A 16,742-nucleotide genomic window follows, 5' to 3' on the forward strand; every position below is an offset into this window, starting at 1 on the left:
CGAACAATTCGCTTTTGGAACAGCCTTCTGGAACGGATTATGTTCAAAGACCGAGGTTTGATTGTACTTACAATAAAAAAGGCAATAAGTGAGTTTTTCTTTTCAAGCAAAAACACACACTAGAGTTAAAAAACAAACAAAAAAACTCGATAGTTTAATCACAAATGAGGGAACCAACCATGTACATACATACTAAACATGTTAAATTGAGGACCTCTGGTAGCCTTCATGCAGATACTTTTGCTAGCTTCCCACGACGCACGTCCATGACCCACCAGTTGAAAAAAACACTGCACTTATCCATCAGAAGACAAAATGGAGGCCTTCGTAACTAGTGTTAATTTTGTCAATAAAAACTAAACAAAAATGTACTTCACTTAATACAAACTGGACTAAAATCTATGGACATTTTAGTTCATGAACAAAAACGAGATGAAAATTATATGATTTTGTAAAATCTTGTCTCTGCTAATCTGTCATGTCTGACACTGTCACGTGACACACCCCCTTTCCCATCTGCAGCTAGAAAATGCAACATGCAACTCATGGGACAGACAGGAGGTGGATACACGGTGAAAGGTTTTTTAAAAAAAAAAAAGAAAAAAAAAAGTAAGTTATAGTTCTAACTTAACATTAATCCAAACAGCTATAACGTTCCAAAATAATGTTAATGTAACTGCCAACTAATACTGGCTACCTTACTAGCTGGCTAACTTACTAACAGTTAGTAAGTTCTGTGAGTTAGTAACTAACTCATTGCATGGAGCAATAGTAGCAACTGTAGTTGTGTGTTAAGTTGTTTTTCATCAAAAGATGAGAACATTTTATGGTAAATAGTTTTAGATCCAAAAAGGTTCCATATAGACTGGCGACAAAAACAAACAAAAAACAGAGGAATTACGGGTTTTTTTGGACTAAAATAAAGACTAAAATGCTAGATTTATAGTCAACTAAAAATGGACTAAATAAAAATGGGATGAAGTTGACGTACTGTGATAAAAACGAACAAGTGTGACAAGTAGGACTAAAAAAAAAAAGAAGACTAAATTTAAAAATGGCAGACAAAATTAACACTATTAGTAACCACTACACGGTGACCCACTAACAAAATGGAAACTGATTGTCCAGATTTACTTAATTTTATTTTAAATTACATATATTTATAGGACTTTGGTTTCCTTTTTTTGTAAGACAGCCCAACTTGTGAATAAAAGAGAAATATGTGGTAAACCTGAACATGAGAATTACACTTAAAAAATAATAATAAAAAAAATAAAAAGAAAAAGAACGCAAACTGATTTATTATTATTTTTTTTTAATAAGGGGTGGCATAATCTATTTATTGGTTGATTATTCATTAGGAACTCAGTATTAACTGTTGAGTCATTGTGTTTTGAAGCAATTGAAGCAAAAAGGTGTGCAGGACTCAGCTGTAACCTGCAGAGGCGTTGTTGAAGTACTGTAGTTCTGAAGATGCACGAAGTTATGGAAGTTAAGATACATCCACGAAGACCTGCGGGCATTGCTTGGCTTAATACAACACCGGCACGGAAACAGAAGCTCAGACATTCAGAGATTCTCCCACCCCTTTTAAAATATTGAAAAATAGCAATTAATCAATTGTGCATGGATATTCCCCAGAGGAAAGTAAAATATGTATGGGGGGGGGAAAAAAAAAAGAAAAAAAAAGAGAATAGTTGAAGCATTTAAGTGTATTCATAATTCATATACATATTGACAACTTTTGTGATACAACATGGTTCTGATAGTGTTACTGCCGTCTTTTAACTTTTTTTTTTGTACAAGAATAATAAAAAATGATCAAGACAACACCGTGTACGACTTACAGTTTCAAATCGGATGGCAACACCTCTTTTGAATGGATTTTCAATCTCCCGCTGGAAAACCACTTGGTGAAGCTTGGTCCCCATTGGCCGGTGCAGCCAACTGGCCAGTCACAGCCGACATCCTCATACTCATGTTGTCCGTCTCCTTTAAGTGTTTACTGTTGGCGTGACTGACGCCCGACAGTCCCAATTCCTACGTAGAACATTAGCGTCCTGCACACAGTTCCACAACACGGGACCGCTCAATGTCCTTCATCTTAGTCCGCTCTGCCTGGTCAAAGATGGCCTTGGACATTGGGCCGGCGTTGTTCCTTCTCCGTGCACATTTGTACTCCAAAAATAAGACTGTGTCCATCTGATTTTTCAGGAATACTTGCTGTACCGTAAAAAGCTCATGATGGAAAAATAAGAACACTTTTCAAAAAGGACCAGAATGGTATAGCACTTTCTTCCGTTCTCACTCATTCACGCACACAGACACACAAACACACTCCATTGAAAGGCAACAAATGTCCGTTCTCCAAGGCAATACATGTCTTTGTGGCAAACTTGACCCTGACATTCCAGGACATCAATTTGGCTCCTCCCTCTCCGGGAATGAAAGAAAGAAGGGAGGAAACAGCAGCCAATTAACGTTCTGACTGAATATAAAGTGAAATACATCCATTTCATCATTATGGGTAAATACTGATGAGGATACAAAAATAAAAATGATGGCTAAAATATTAATTCTTCATCTTGATATCATGAGATAAAATCTCTCTTTTCTGACTTTGACACCACTTCCTCCCAACAGGTCTCCTCAAAACAAAAGAATACCCGGACAAAAATGTAAATGTTAAAATAGGTGATGATATAACAAGAATTTAACACTTAGAGGGTATTTCAGAAAATGAAAGTAAGCCCAGAGAAGAAGTTTGCTTCTTTTGTTCTTGACTGAAAAGTTCTTTTGTTCCACTGTCATTCTTTTCCACTTCGATCTCAGTTAGTGTTTTCCTTTTAAAAGTCCTTTTCTTGCGCTTTGTTCATCTAAGCTGCGTGTTTTTATCTTGCTCTGCTTTGAAGTGAAAAAGCAATAATAGCGGCGGCCTCTTTTCTGTAATGTCTTGAATGGAAATGATGCCGATTCCTGTTGAAATTGTACATTCCCTTCTTTTTTTGCTCGGCCCTGCTGCAAGTCGTCTTCACGACAAGTCTCGTGTCTTAGCCGACTCTTGTCCCAACCTGCACACCAAGAAAAAAACATTGATATACATATACACAAACACACGGTGCAGTGTGGAAACTATTCATTGTATTTCAAACCTCAATTCTAGTGAAGATGGAACATTGTATAAAATGTCAATAAAAACCTGGGGTAAAAGTGGGCTGGAACAGTAAAAGATATGGGGTCGGAACTATCCAGTACGGTGCTTCAGTCCTGAAAATATGACGGCAACTGTCAAAACCCCATGTTAAACTAGACGAAGTGAAATTTCTGAAGAAATTGTGTGGGAATGCTGAAAGCTGAATGCTAAGAGCTGAATGCTAAGCTGAATGATTATGAATAAAATTGAAGGATACATTACGTGAACGTTATAAAGTAATTAACTGTTAATTACTAGTTGTAGTAGTAGCAACAGTAGTAATTACTAAGTAATAACTGGTAGTTGAATGATAAATTAATAAAAAGAAAACAAACTGCAATCTGGTGAAGGTGGGATTCAAACCCTGGCCATGAAATCATGAAGCTGAATTTTATCAATATGAGCCACAACCACAACAGATGGACCAACGTGGCTATTATTATTGCCGGATTTCTTTATTATCTGGTTTATCTGTATGAACTCAAATTGGTCAATAATTGCCGATAATTTTGGGTGAATTTCTTTATTATCTGATTTATCTGTGTGGCGTCAAATTGGTTGATAATTGCCGACAATTACTGGTGGATTTCTCTATTATCTGGTTTATCTGTTATTATTGTCCATCCCTAGTTTAGTTGCAGCCATCCAATTCAAAATGAGTGAAAAAAAAAACGGAAAAAAATGGCGTGTATCAATTTGAACATTAAATGTCTTTGAAGTGAATTTGAGAATTCAATTGAATATAGGTGGAATAGCATTTGCAAATCATTGTATTCTGTTACATGTGCATTACACAACCATGTCCCATCGTCAACAGAATTAAGATTTGTATTTCAAAAGTAGGTGATTATGTGAAGAAAAAAACCTAATCAATCACATAGGAAGAAAATTAAAATATTGGTAAACAATAAACAGTAGTACCTGGATCAGGCATGGATAAGAATGAAATAAACATAACAGCAACGAAGTGCTGGCTGCCTTGGCAACAGGTATTTATATGCTCAACCTTGAGACTGTATTAATTAATCAAACTCGTGTTTGTTTTTCAGCACAGAACCATGTTGGGTGCAGACTACTATTAGGTAGTACGGCTAAAATGAACACAACAAGATTCGGCTGAGGTGCGAAAGCGATCTCAATCAAATCAAACTGATGAATAAAATAATCAGGTCAGACCATGACTGGCAAAATTATGACATAATGACAGGTAAACCAAATAAAGACGTCGTGGTGTTGTGATCTTGGACCTGTTTGAACTTCCTGACAAAACCCACCCGGTTTATTTCCAAGCTGGGGATCGGCACTGGATGGGAATTACATAAGTGTTTTTCCCTGATTACAGTTTATTAACCAGTGATTTGTGTTTATTTCATACTTCATAGCCATATAGTGATTGAAAAAAAAAGAAAAAAAAAAGAGGGGTGGGGGCAGGGGATTGATGTTGTACTGATGTATTGATGTTACTGGTTTGGTTATTGTTTTCCAAAGTCAAAACAAATGTTTGCAAATAATTTGTCTTATTTTGATAAACACACAAGTTAATCATCTTCTTTCATGAAGGACTACAGAAATCAGTGAACAATTACTGTTGAGATGTTGTTGATAATCGATTACTTGTCGATTAATTTTGACAGCTCCAGTGCATCGCAAAGCTTTCATCCTCGCTTTTAATTTAAGTAAGTGGCAATATGTATATTAACTGTCGTGAAATTGGAAAGTCACCACAGAACTTGGTTTAAATCAGTGCTTCTCAAATAGTGGGGCGGGCCGCCCAGGGGGGCGCGAGACTCCATCAATGGGGGCGCGTTTGACCTCGGGGAACATGCTTTTTCATTTTATTTTTATTTTTTTTACTGTCCTAGAATAAAGTGCAATTGCACCGCCACTACATTAGGGTGCAGTGGCACTCTCATTATTGGCAGAGTGTGCGCAGGGAGCATTTGCTCAGTGGTGTAGGGGTTTTGTTTGCACTGAGCATGCACGCTTTGCACACAGCAAAAAAAACAAATTAAAAAAATCAGCACAAATTCCATCCATCCATCCATTTTCTTGACCGCTTATTCCTCACAAGGGTCGCGGGGGTGCTGGCGCCTATCTCAGCTGGCTCTGGGCAGTAGGCGGGGGACACCCTGGACTGGTCGCCAGCCAATCGCAGGGCACACAGAGACGAACAACCATCCACACTCACAAGCACACCTAGGGACAATTCGGAGCGCCCAATTAACCTGCCATGCATGTCTTTGGAATGTGGGAGGAGACTGGAGTACCCGGAGAAGATCGACGCGGGCACGGGGAGAACATGCAAACTCCACCCAGGAAGGCCAGAGCCTGGACTCGAACCGGAGTCCTCAGAACTGGGAGGCGGACGTGCTAACCACTCAACCACCGTCAGCACAAATTATTTTATATATTTTTGTTTTGCAGGTTAAAGGTTTCTTTTTTTAAAATATTGTGCTCCTGAGTTAATTATGATGATAATTTTGAATGCATTATTATTTATTGATTTTATGTAATTTTATTTTTCCGTATCATATGGTTTGACATGGTCAGTCAAATAATGATTATAGTTTAATTAAAGATTTAATTTTATTTGTGAATTTCAGATGCACTTTAAATCTTCCCTGTTACAGTTAATAAAGCTATTCTTTGTTGGAAGTTGGTCCATATTTCTTTCTTTTTTTTAATTCTCTTATACGTTAATACGGATACAGTGTTATGCAGAGGTGTGCTTATAACAATTTTATAGACAAATGCTACTATTTATAGTCACGTGGGGCAGGGGTGGGGGGGAGCGTGAGATGTTTTCTTCTTACTTGGGCATGACAGAAAATAATTGAGAAGCACTGGTTTAAATCTAGATGAACAATTCAAAATTGGCCAAAAGTGAACCTAACTGTGAAAGTGGATACGATTAGTATTAAAAAAGGAACAAGGAAGTGAATGACATAATGTATGTAATCTTAGAAAATGGAAAGTCTTGAAAATAAACTTACTGCTTCCCAAGTAACTGAATAAGTCTCAGCCTCTCTCAGACTGCTCCAGGTACACCGACTTGACGGGCCGGAGGTTCTGGGTAACCTGCAGGGGGAAACAGTTGACCAAACAGGTCAACCAATAATTGTATGAAAACATGCTGTGTGAGACATCTTCTGTACGATATAACCCTATAACCTTTGTATTGTTATTCTCATGTTTAGAGTAACAATTTATGAATGAACAATGAATAAAGGTTAATGCAACTTTACAGAAGCTTTTTTAAAATCACACGGGAAAAACCTCCTCCTTAATAACGCTACTGCTAGAGGAGCATTAATGTAAACAACATGCCAGACGCAGAGACCTTAGCACAAAACAAAGTGAGAACAGCACAAAGAGGAGTTGATGCTGCAAAGCAGGAACCACAATTCCATTGTTTGGATTTAAAAGGTCAGACAGCAAGCAGAAAAGGGTCATCTGCAAAATGCCTTGCATTTAATCACGACTCAAAAACACTGAATCATTTCTACCACTTTTGAGATGCGATATGAAGAATTGCAGAGAAAACGTGAAGTTGGCTCAAAGCACCAACATTACATTACTCACTAACTCTACTTAAACACTACATATAGTCTATACTGTACATATGTCTGGCATCGGGCCACAACCTCAAGTCACAATTTGGCAAATTTAATATTGTTTCAAAAATATATACATTTGTTCAGTCCACATGTGTGGGTGACATTTTTGGGAGTTGTTGACCAATATAAAGTGTTGAAAATGGCTTGTTCTCTCTGATCATGCTTGATGTTAATGCTTGAAAAAACATGTACTTTTTATAGTTTCCTGAAAAATGACAATTTTGGAGGCACAAGGTTTTGGCCTGACACCAAGTGTCATGTTTTAAGCCTGAAAGAAGTTATTTTAAAAGGTTTCATTTGATGACAGAAGAAGCTGACAAACGTGTTCCAAATATTCAACCAATGAACACATTCATTTAAAAGTCAATTTACTGGTTAAATGGTACGCATACAGTATTTGAACATTACTTGAGGCGCTTAACTGCTTTTGTTTTAATTCTTTGCATGATTGCTTTCCTTTAAAATGGTTGTACTTTCAAATATTTGGAATGGATATTTATATTTTAGCTGTTATTTATCTATTACTCTATGCTATTTTCGAGCTAAGTAGTTAAACAAATAGAGAAAAGTAAACATTTCTGGTTCATGTCATTTTAGGGAAAAATACTATAATGTGATGCATATCATTTTAAAGTGACCTGTATATCGCACAGCACTAGTCTGAAACATGGAAGAAATGGGTAAAATCCCACTGAATATAAAAACTAACTTTGCTATTTTACCTTGTGCTTCGGACACCGCAGTGAGAAGTTATCTTCGTTGAGAGAACAATCTGTAAGTGAGAGGCAAAAATAACCATCCATAACAGGGCTGCCATACAAAACTTATCAATGAAGAATACCAGATGTGTCTCATGAAAGTGACTGGGATATGAAAAATAACAGCTAATACCATTCTGAACATGATACATGAATTATTTGAATTTTCTGCTTTGTCAATGTTAAGCCTTATGCTCACCTGTCTCAATGGCACAAAGATAGTGATATCGCCGTATGCAGCCTTTACTGTAGCATCCCAGGGTGGAGCCAACCATCTCACAGTATGAACAGCTCTAAGACACACAAACAGAAATGTACATGAGCAATCATGACAACAACTACTTAACTGAGTAGCTTCTGAGATACTGTTAGAAAAAAAAAAGTGATATTCACTGGAAAATGAAACATACTTAAACAGACCACATACTTACTGTTTCTCTGGCACCATCGAGTGCCTCCTGCAGGCCATACAGTCTCCCATTGACAAGGTATACTCCACTGGTCCACACGATGCATCCTTCATGAACCCACAACTCCTCTGGGTCCATGGGCATCTGAGGCAACTGGGCAAGTTGTGCCAAAGGTCCCAGGGAGTCCAAAGCTGGTGGTGGAGGCTGGAAGGGCAGGGAAGCCTTACTGTTGGACGGCACCATTCTGGGGCAGTCCTCGCTGGATTTATGCCTGCGTTTAAAGCGCGGGTGTGAGGTCAGCTTTCGGTGTTGTGGTCGTTGTTGGCCTTCATCTGCTGGCTGTTCTTGCTTCGGTTTTGGCAACTGCTGCTCAGTGTCAAATTCCGGCTCTCTCTTTAGCTCTGGAATAGGTCTGATATCAAGGTTCATGTCCCAGGATAGTGATGGGGTTTTACTGGCAGGGTATGAGTAGGCAATGGCACTGCACTCACCAACCATATCCTCTCTGTAAGCTAAGGGAGGGCCTCTTACCATGGCGGAAAGAGATCTAATATTTGAATCCAAGCTTACGATGCAGTTACTTAGAGCCGGTGGTCTGGACAAAGGAACATGTTTTTGTAAGTTCTGCAAAACATCTAAAGCATTTGAGCCAATTTGCGAGTTTGGTCCAGTTTTGGTTGCACCTGTGGTTGTATGACATTGTCTAACCTGGGGCTGGTTTTTGGGGAGCTTAGCAGCATATTCGGCAGGATAATATGGTCCATAAAGATCTCCAAGGTGTTTGTAATTGGCCCATTTTTGACAAAGACAGCAAAGCTGACGGCCAGAGTGTTTAGTTTCTGTAACAGCAGGTCCAGAAACAACATAGCCGGATGAAGGAAGTGCTTTTCCTGACTGAAGTGTAGTTTCCACCTGGTCCGTCTCCCTCATCTCTGATTCTCTCTTTGATAAATGTGAGTAAAGAGTTGAGGTTGGTAGAGACTCATTTCCACTCCCACCAGTTTTCCCTCCAATCGCACTACGCTCTCCTTTCAACTTGTCATCCTCAGCATTTACAATGGTGCACACGGACCCAAGCTCTGGTATCTTGTTCTCTACATGAATGTGTGGCACAAACAGGCCTTTTAGATTTGGATCCAGGAATGTTTTATTTATGATGTGAGGCCCTTTTGCCCCCAGCAATGTTTCTGGGTTATCTTTAGCTGCTGATTGTGATGTTGGTGCCCCTCCTCTTCTAATTCTTTGACGTCCTCTTCTTTCTGGTGAGCAATCTTCATCTTTCAGACCTTTGCGCCGCCGTCTCACAGGTTTGACTTCAATCTCTGGTTGAATTGGTTCACTCTCAATATCCACTTTTATTACCTGGGTTAAAATAGGTGGGGTCAGAGGAGGAGTGCTTTTGTTTTCCAAGATGCAGGTGGCTGTGCTGCTTGTAGTTTGAACTGTGTCGGGTATTGTAGGGGCAGTTGTAATTGGAGTTGGTAGCAGTTGAGAAGAATTCTGATTCAAGATTGGAGCTGGGCCTTGAGACTGGATCTGTGTTTGGGCAGGGTTTTGGACACGCTTTTGTTTATTCACACTTCCAACTGGTCTGCCCTTCTTTTTGCCAGATGGAAAATAGCCTTTAGGCACAGAGTTATCTAGAGTCTTACAATCTTGTGTCGACAGATTTGGCAGAGGAGAAGACATCTGATGTCTGCTCAAAACATGTCCTTGAGACTGGCTATGATGGGGTGAGGTAGCTCTATAGTAGTCACTGCTAGTATAATCATCAAATCCCATGCCAGACTCTTGAAGTTTCTGTCGAAGAAGGTTAGCAGCAGACTGCTCTCCTCTTCTTGTCTCAAGCTGCTGGTAAGTATTGGTGAAATGTTGAATGTCTGACAGGGCAGACGAAGATGGTGGAGAACCCTGAACTGGACGAGGAAGCGGCGGAGGAGGGGGTAAGGGTCCGAGCAGCGCAAAGTCTTCCTTGTCACCAGATGCTGACACCACAGCAACTCCTAATCCAAAGTCAAAGTCTTTTTGTTTGCGAGTTTGTGTTTGTGGTTCACATGGATAGCCAGACAATGGCAATGGGCCAGTCTCATCTACACCTCTGAAGGACATCATATCATTTAATGAGTGAGTGTCTTCAATATAATTATCATCCCCTCCTGCAACTCTAGGAAAATGGATCATGTCTTGGTCCTGTGAATCACTAAACGGTGGGATTGTTGCATGAGGAAAGCCTGGGTCATGATTTGTTCCATCATCAACATTGCTGGCAGGCTTTGTAATACTTGGTGATATTTTCTGAACTATTGCCTCGAGTTTCAAACCACGTCCTTTCTTCTGAGGCAAGGCCTTTGTACTTACACTTGATGGGGACAAAGATTTAGCAAAGGTATTATCACCAGGCAAAGGGGAAGAGAGACATGGAATATCAGAAGAAGATGATTCATCTTCATTGCGATGGTTTGACTCTGGTTGCACCCCAGGTGGGTATGAATTTGTGGCAGCCCTCTGCTGAGATGCATCCTGCAGTAGCCTTTTGGCTGGAATAGGAGAGATAAAAGAACGCACTCTTCTTCTCAAAATAAGAGGATTTGTCTCACCAGGACCTCCAGACTTAGTTTGTCGCTGCATCTGTGGTTGAGTAGAAGTTGTGTCAGCTTGAGGTTTAGTAGAGTTGCATGGAGGAGGAAGGCAGGGATGTTTAGTTCCCTCAAGTTCAGCTGTATTCAGGCCATGAGCCTTAGAGGGAGGCAAAATGCTCTGTGAACCTGTAGGAACAGATGATGGTGGAGGAAGTGCTTGTGTCCGATAGCAAGAATCACCTTCAATCATTCGAACACCATCTCTGCCTGGGGGAGGCGACTCCCACATTTTCATGTCATAGTATCCGCTTTGTTGATGCAGCAGTGTTTTGGCTGCATTTTGATCACTGTGGATGTCTGTTTGAGGGATCATTCTCTGTCTGTGCTCCAATTGGCTGACTTTATGTCTTCCTGGGGAAGAAACTGGCATCATCATCATATCCTTAGCAGACCTGTTCATTGCTTTCACCCAATCGTTTATTTCATGTGAATGCTGGAAAGGCCCACGAGGGTGAGGGTACATTTGAATCTTATTTGTAGTTTGAGACTGGGGTGAGATATTGTGGTATGGATGGTGGGAAGGAAAATGAGGGTGGCCACGAGGCATATTGTTTTCTCTTGTGTCTCCAAACCGATAACCTGGGAAACTGTTGGAATTGCTTGTTGCTAAATCCACACCGTGAAGATATGACTGATGTCTTGACGGTGTTGACAAAGGATTTGAGCTCAGAGAATGGGGTGGCAGGTGCCTATAGGGGTCAGAATTTAGCACAATGGCTGAATGTGCAGATTTTGAAGAATATTCCATTTCATTGTCGTTAGTTCCACCACTGCCATGAAAATCGGGGTTTGGACCGATCTCTTTGGATGCAGTTTCAATTTTTACCACTTTCTTCTCTAAAATGTCCTTTTTACTCATATCATTGGCTGATGCTGGTGAGGAAAATGGCTGCTGAATCACAGAGGCGGCACTCTGATTTTTCTCTCGCTCTCTGTTATTTTCCCTTTCCCGCTCTGGTGTGCTACGCCTATTTGGAGACACATCACAGATGACAGAACGCCGTTCTGATTTCTGAGATTCTGCTTGACCAGTACACCCTTTCAGTGGCTCAGGCTCTTGCAAAAGGAGCTCCTGTACAGCAGATGATGAGGTGGACATATTAGGAAATGTTTTTCTTTGTGGAAGAGAATAGTCAGCTAAATTGATATGTTTTGGTTGGACTGGTTGTGCATCTGAGGCCCGTGGTAAATGATCCTCAGAGAAATCCACTTCTTTTTTTGCAGTATGTTGCAAAATCTTGGTGTTGGAAACATCTGCCTTAATTGAGGACTGAAGAACTGCGGCAAAATTGGTTTTAGTTCCAAGTCGATGATTCTGATGGTGGGGCTTTCCAGTAGTGCCCATGAGTGCCAAATTGTCATTGGCTCCACTTTCAACCATCTTTATATTTTCTGTCATACCATATGGGTGTCTTGCCTGAAATTGTTGTTGAACTTGGAGATGTGCAGGAAATGCCTGTTCTGGTCTTCCATAACGTCTATCTAAATTGTAGCCCTGAAGAACCTCTTGTAAAAGGCTCGGGAATTGTTGGATTTGAGAAATATCCTCTTGGGCTTTTGTTCCTACTGCTTGGCCTCTCTTTCCGAATGCCTCTGTTAGAGAACTCAATTCTTTTGAATGTTCAGGAACACAACCGGAGTGTGATTGCTGATAGCTTCTGGAACTTGACTCCATTACACCTGCTAGGCCAGTCCTTCCTTTCTTCATCAGTGACAAATCAGAGCCATAGGTTGACTCTACAAACCCATATTTATGTGATCCAAACTGGTTGAGATTGTGAGCCTGTTCAATATTTGATTTTGGGTGTTGAGATGAATATCGACTTAGGTCCATACCTTCCTCTCCATTATTACTCATTGACTCTTTCAAATAGGATTGTGACTGTTTCTCCTTCAAACAGAGGTCTTGGGGTTGCTTGCCTTTTTCAACCTGACTCCCCTCAGAACGAGCTGAAACAATCACACCAACACTTAGCTGTTCCTCAGATGTGGGCTTTTTTTCACTCTCTCCATGGGCTGTAGAAGCAGCGTGCAACATATTTTCTTTGTCCTGTCCATGCTTTGTGCTGCTTTCTCCATCTCGAAGCATTTGGCTATTGTTTTTCTCCATTTTATCAACCCCGTCTTCGTGTTCGATTTTGATCTGTTCATTTTTTATTTCGGCACTCTTTTTAAGGCCACCTTTTGAGTAATTTTTTATTAAACTAGGATGTGAGCCACGATTTTGCTGGGGGGGAGGAATAATACAGGAGATGGATGAGGAAACTGACACTGGAGGCTTTGAATGCAAATTTGGATCAGCCTCTGACGACTGACACTCAGATGGAGATGCTAATGCAGAAGCAATGTGAAGACTTGCTTTTGAGACAATTTCGTTTGGTGGTGACTTGTAAGTGAATGTTTTGGCATTTAATGCTTGTCCAGGTTGTGGCTGGGGTTGACTGTGAGGAGGATGATAAAAAATTTGTTCAGATCCACTGCTTGCACCACTCATCTGCCTCACTCTTGTATGCCCCACCTCTATTAAATGATCCTCTTGCTCTATCTTGGTCTCAGCTGACATATAAGAGGATTCCTCATTGGCAACAGTTTCTAAACCAGCCCCTTCCGCAACTCCTACAACAGTTCCATCTTTAATTGGGACTAAACTTGCATTTTTACTCCTTGGTTGCAACGTCGAAACACGGTGTGTTGCTTGTTGCACCTGTCCACCCTCTTTGCCGTTCTTTTGTGACAGCACATTGTCAGTGCGGAGCATGTGTTGAATGGTATTCGGTAAATTAGCTACCTGGGAGCTCAAAGCATTAAGACTACTTAGTCCTGTATCCTGCATTTTCCCAACTGGGGGAGATGAATAAACAGAGGGACCTTCCTCTCGGGCCACAAGCGCTGAACCTAGACCAGTTTTGTTGCAGTTTGTTGGTGGCACACTGTTTACTCCAACAGTACTGATGTTATGGCCTTTGTGACTGCCACTGCTACCACAACTACTGATGCTACTGTTTGAGTTGGGTGTTGGACTTAACTGCGACACGGCCTGGATTAATCTATGACCATGACTGCTACTATGGACAGTAGATGAAGGGTGGGAAGGGCCAGAGGGGTTTACATAGGTTTCTGAAACACCCATCAAAGGGGAAGGAGTGGAGCTACAGCCGGGGGAGTGGACTGCTGAGGCAGCTGGGGATGGGTTGGAGATCGGGCTGAGGTTTTGGTTGATCTGACTTTGTTGAGAATGCAATGGGGATTTAGCTATTTCTTGAGATGCTGCATGAGGTATAGTGGGGGTGGAGGCCTGGTGAGGTTTACCATAGGCGGTGCCTGGAGATGGGCCTTGGTGCTGCATCTTAAGAGTGTTGTCGTAGCCCACACCTAAATTGTGCTGTGTGTTGCAGTGCTGCAGTGTGCCATCCTTGTGAAGTGTTTGTGTCTGCGGAATATATCCGCCATAGTTTGATGCATGGTAACGCTGTTGAAGACTCTCCACTGGCCCCATATTGTTAGCAGCAGCTGAACCAGAGGCAGAGTTTGCACTTGAGTTGACACTGTGTGAACTGTTGACTTTGGGATCAAAACCGGTGTTAATAGTCCCATCAACATATCTCTGTGGAGGGGGGCTGTACATTCCCGATGACCCAGTGGTCGCTCCCGCCTGTGGAGAGTATTGTGGGTATTGAGGGTTCATTCTATGCCCAGAGCCCGGATAAGTCCGATGCTGCTGGCCATGGTGGACTGGAGAGAATGTTTGTCCATGTTGGCGGGTCTGAGAAGCTGGCATGGCCTGCATTGCAGCGTTCTGACTCATACCGTATTGGTGTGGAGAGAATGCTCCAGAGCCTCCACCTGATCCAGTGCTGGGCCCATAGTCTACAGAATATTGTGACATGATGCCAGTTGATAATACAGATCCAGTGCCAGAATGTCTGTACTGGGCAGGTATGTGGCCATCAATATTAGGGTAACCAAATCCTGTTCCATACGCCAGACCTCCTCTTCTGTTTTTGTCCTTCCCGCCCAATGAAAAATAATAATCCATTGTGTCCTTCCTGTATGGGTTGTTACTGCTGCTGTGAAGGTTACCCTGTGTGGGCGGCGGCTCGACAATGCCTCTGTTTCGAGCATTGTAAGCAAGCATGGGGCTGGCTTGATTGGAGTGGGGCTGGCCTCTGTGTAGGCTCTGCTGTTGCATCACTGCATAATCTTCTGTCATCCTTGGGGAGATCTGGGTGTCTGCAGTTTGAGGAGGATATGGAGGTCCCCCTCCACCCCTCATGCTAAAGCCGGGGGGAAGAGAATGGGGGGTGGGGCTATTCGAAAAATTCTGCATGTTTTCCCTTTGACTTAAAGAAAGACAACACTGATTGATGTCAGTGGGAAATGCAACCCATGTATAAATGAATGGCTGGTTGCAGGAACCATGGATGCAGAAGAGAGCAGAACTATTTAAAAATGAAATGTGTTGTTAAATGTTAAATCCACTAAAACACTGGGAATGTACAACTGAATACTTGAAGTAACCAGCAGATAATGGTTGTATCAAAGAGCAAACATATTTTCACTTCAACGTAGTATTGGCATATGGTTGTTTCCACATAAAAAGGCTCACATCACAGTGGGTTTAAAAATGTGTCGTCATTCATCTGCAGTTTGGCATCAAGAATATGATATCATGAATGACTAATGCGTCAGGATGTAAGGCAACTTCAAAAGTCTCAATTGCAGATACTGTTCCATAACAGCTCCAGCAAACATAGCTTTTTGAACATAAAGATTATGGAAAGATATATTTGCAATTGTGCAGAAATATTTGTTCCATTGAGACAGAATTCTGACCAAAAAAAAAAAAAAAAAAAAAAAAAAAAAAAAGTCTTCTTCTGTTAATACGTGAAATTTTGCCAGGACGTGAACCAAAATTATCTTGGAGGATTTGAGTCAAAAAGGTCTGAAAACAGATTTTTACAAAACACTTCCCAGGACTCCATTTAGATTCTTATCCACTCTTGGGTGCAGTGTGACACTTTAGCTCTTGTATTTCTTGGTCATTTTCATTTCATATCATTCCCACCCCCCCCCTGTAACTACATGCAGTCATCCGGGTGATAAACTGTCTTTGGTGTGTCTTATTTCATTATTTCTGGGGATAGATTCCTCTTGATACTGCTGTCCAGGTACTTCAGCATTTAGTCGTCTTACCTTTGTTATTTTCTGTCAACCATCATTTAATTCTACCAAACTCCATGGCAACTTTATTTCCCAAAAGGAAGGTAATCCATTTATTCCACTTCAAGTTCAGTCCTTTCAAACTCCAGTTCTCGTTTTTTTCGTCAGTAACTCCATGCAGATAAATTCATTTTCCGGCAGCTACAGACCAGAGGCTTAGAAGTCTGTAGATACAAAAGACAAATGTATAAGTCAGCATGTGAGGGGTAAAATATAATACCATATATGCCAAACAATTATTACTGTGATCATATGAACTAATGCCTGTTGAAACATTGATATATTACAAACATTATGTACTTAAGTATCCCCAGTTTTATCTTGATTCAAGCCATGTTGAATACATGATGTCAAATTCATAATTTACCAACACTGTTACATTTATCATTTTTTTCTAAATTTTAGGAAAATTCATTATTGTGCCTGAGGTTTCCAGTAGTGAATAAAATCTGTATCTAATATTTTGGCCTCATGCAGTTGCTTAAGAGTCAAAAACATTGGGAAAAGCCCCCTGGATAACTATGAACATATTTTTAAACAAACACCCCTCTAGTCTACGACTACAGCTGTGTCAAATAATCAGCTTTTTATAAAGACGGAAGATTAAGAATAATTAATCTTCCGTTTTTATTGACATTGGTAGAGGGGTATTTGACACAGCTGTAGTCGTAGACTAGATAATTATATGGTTCAAGTCATAATGTTATTAGTCTATGGCTGTATGGTGGTGCTTGGCACAAGGTATTATTTGGTTATGCTAGGTAGGCTTGGTATTTGTCTACTCATAGGGAATTGTTATTGTAGTCTACTTAAGTGTATACATAATATAGGTGCATGCAAAAAGCCTTTATTAGACAAGATTTGTACAGATTTCATGAAACAAATTAAAAAATATGAACATAATT

At 40.7% G+C, this 16,742-nt stretch overlaps 1 protein-coding gene across 1 annotated transcript; it reads right to left on the minus strand.

Moving 5' to 3' along the window:
• Positions 1-1,697: 1,697 nt before the first annotated feature.
• tcf20 (transcription factor 20) lies at positions 1,698-15,464 on the minus strand. The gene is given in 6 exon segments (XM_077501270.1): positions 1,698-3,019; positions 3,021-3,070; positions 6,214-6,271; positions 7,533-7,582; positions 7,768-7,861; positions 8,000-15,464. Coding segments are annotated over 6 exon segments (7,344 nt in total). The 5' UTR covers positions 14,945-15,464; the 3' UTR covers positions 1,698-2,872.
• Positions 15,465-16,742: the final 1,278 nt, after the last annotated feature.

This window comes from Festucalex cinctus, chromosome 1 (genome assembly GCF_051991245.1).
Source record: "Festucalex cinctus isolate MCC-2025b chromosome 1, RoL_Fcin_1.0, whole genome shotgun sequence".
Lineage (NCBI taxonomy): Eukaryota > Metazoa > Chordata > Actinopteri > Syngnathiformes > Syngnathidae > Festucalex > Festucalex cinctus.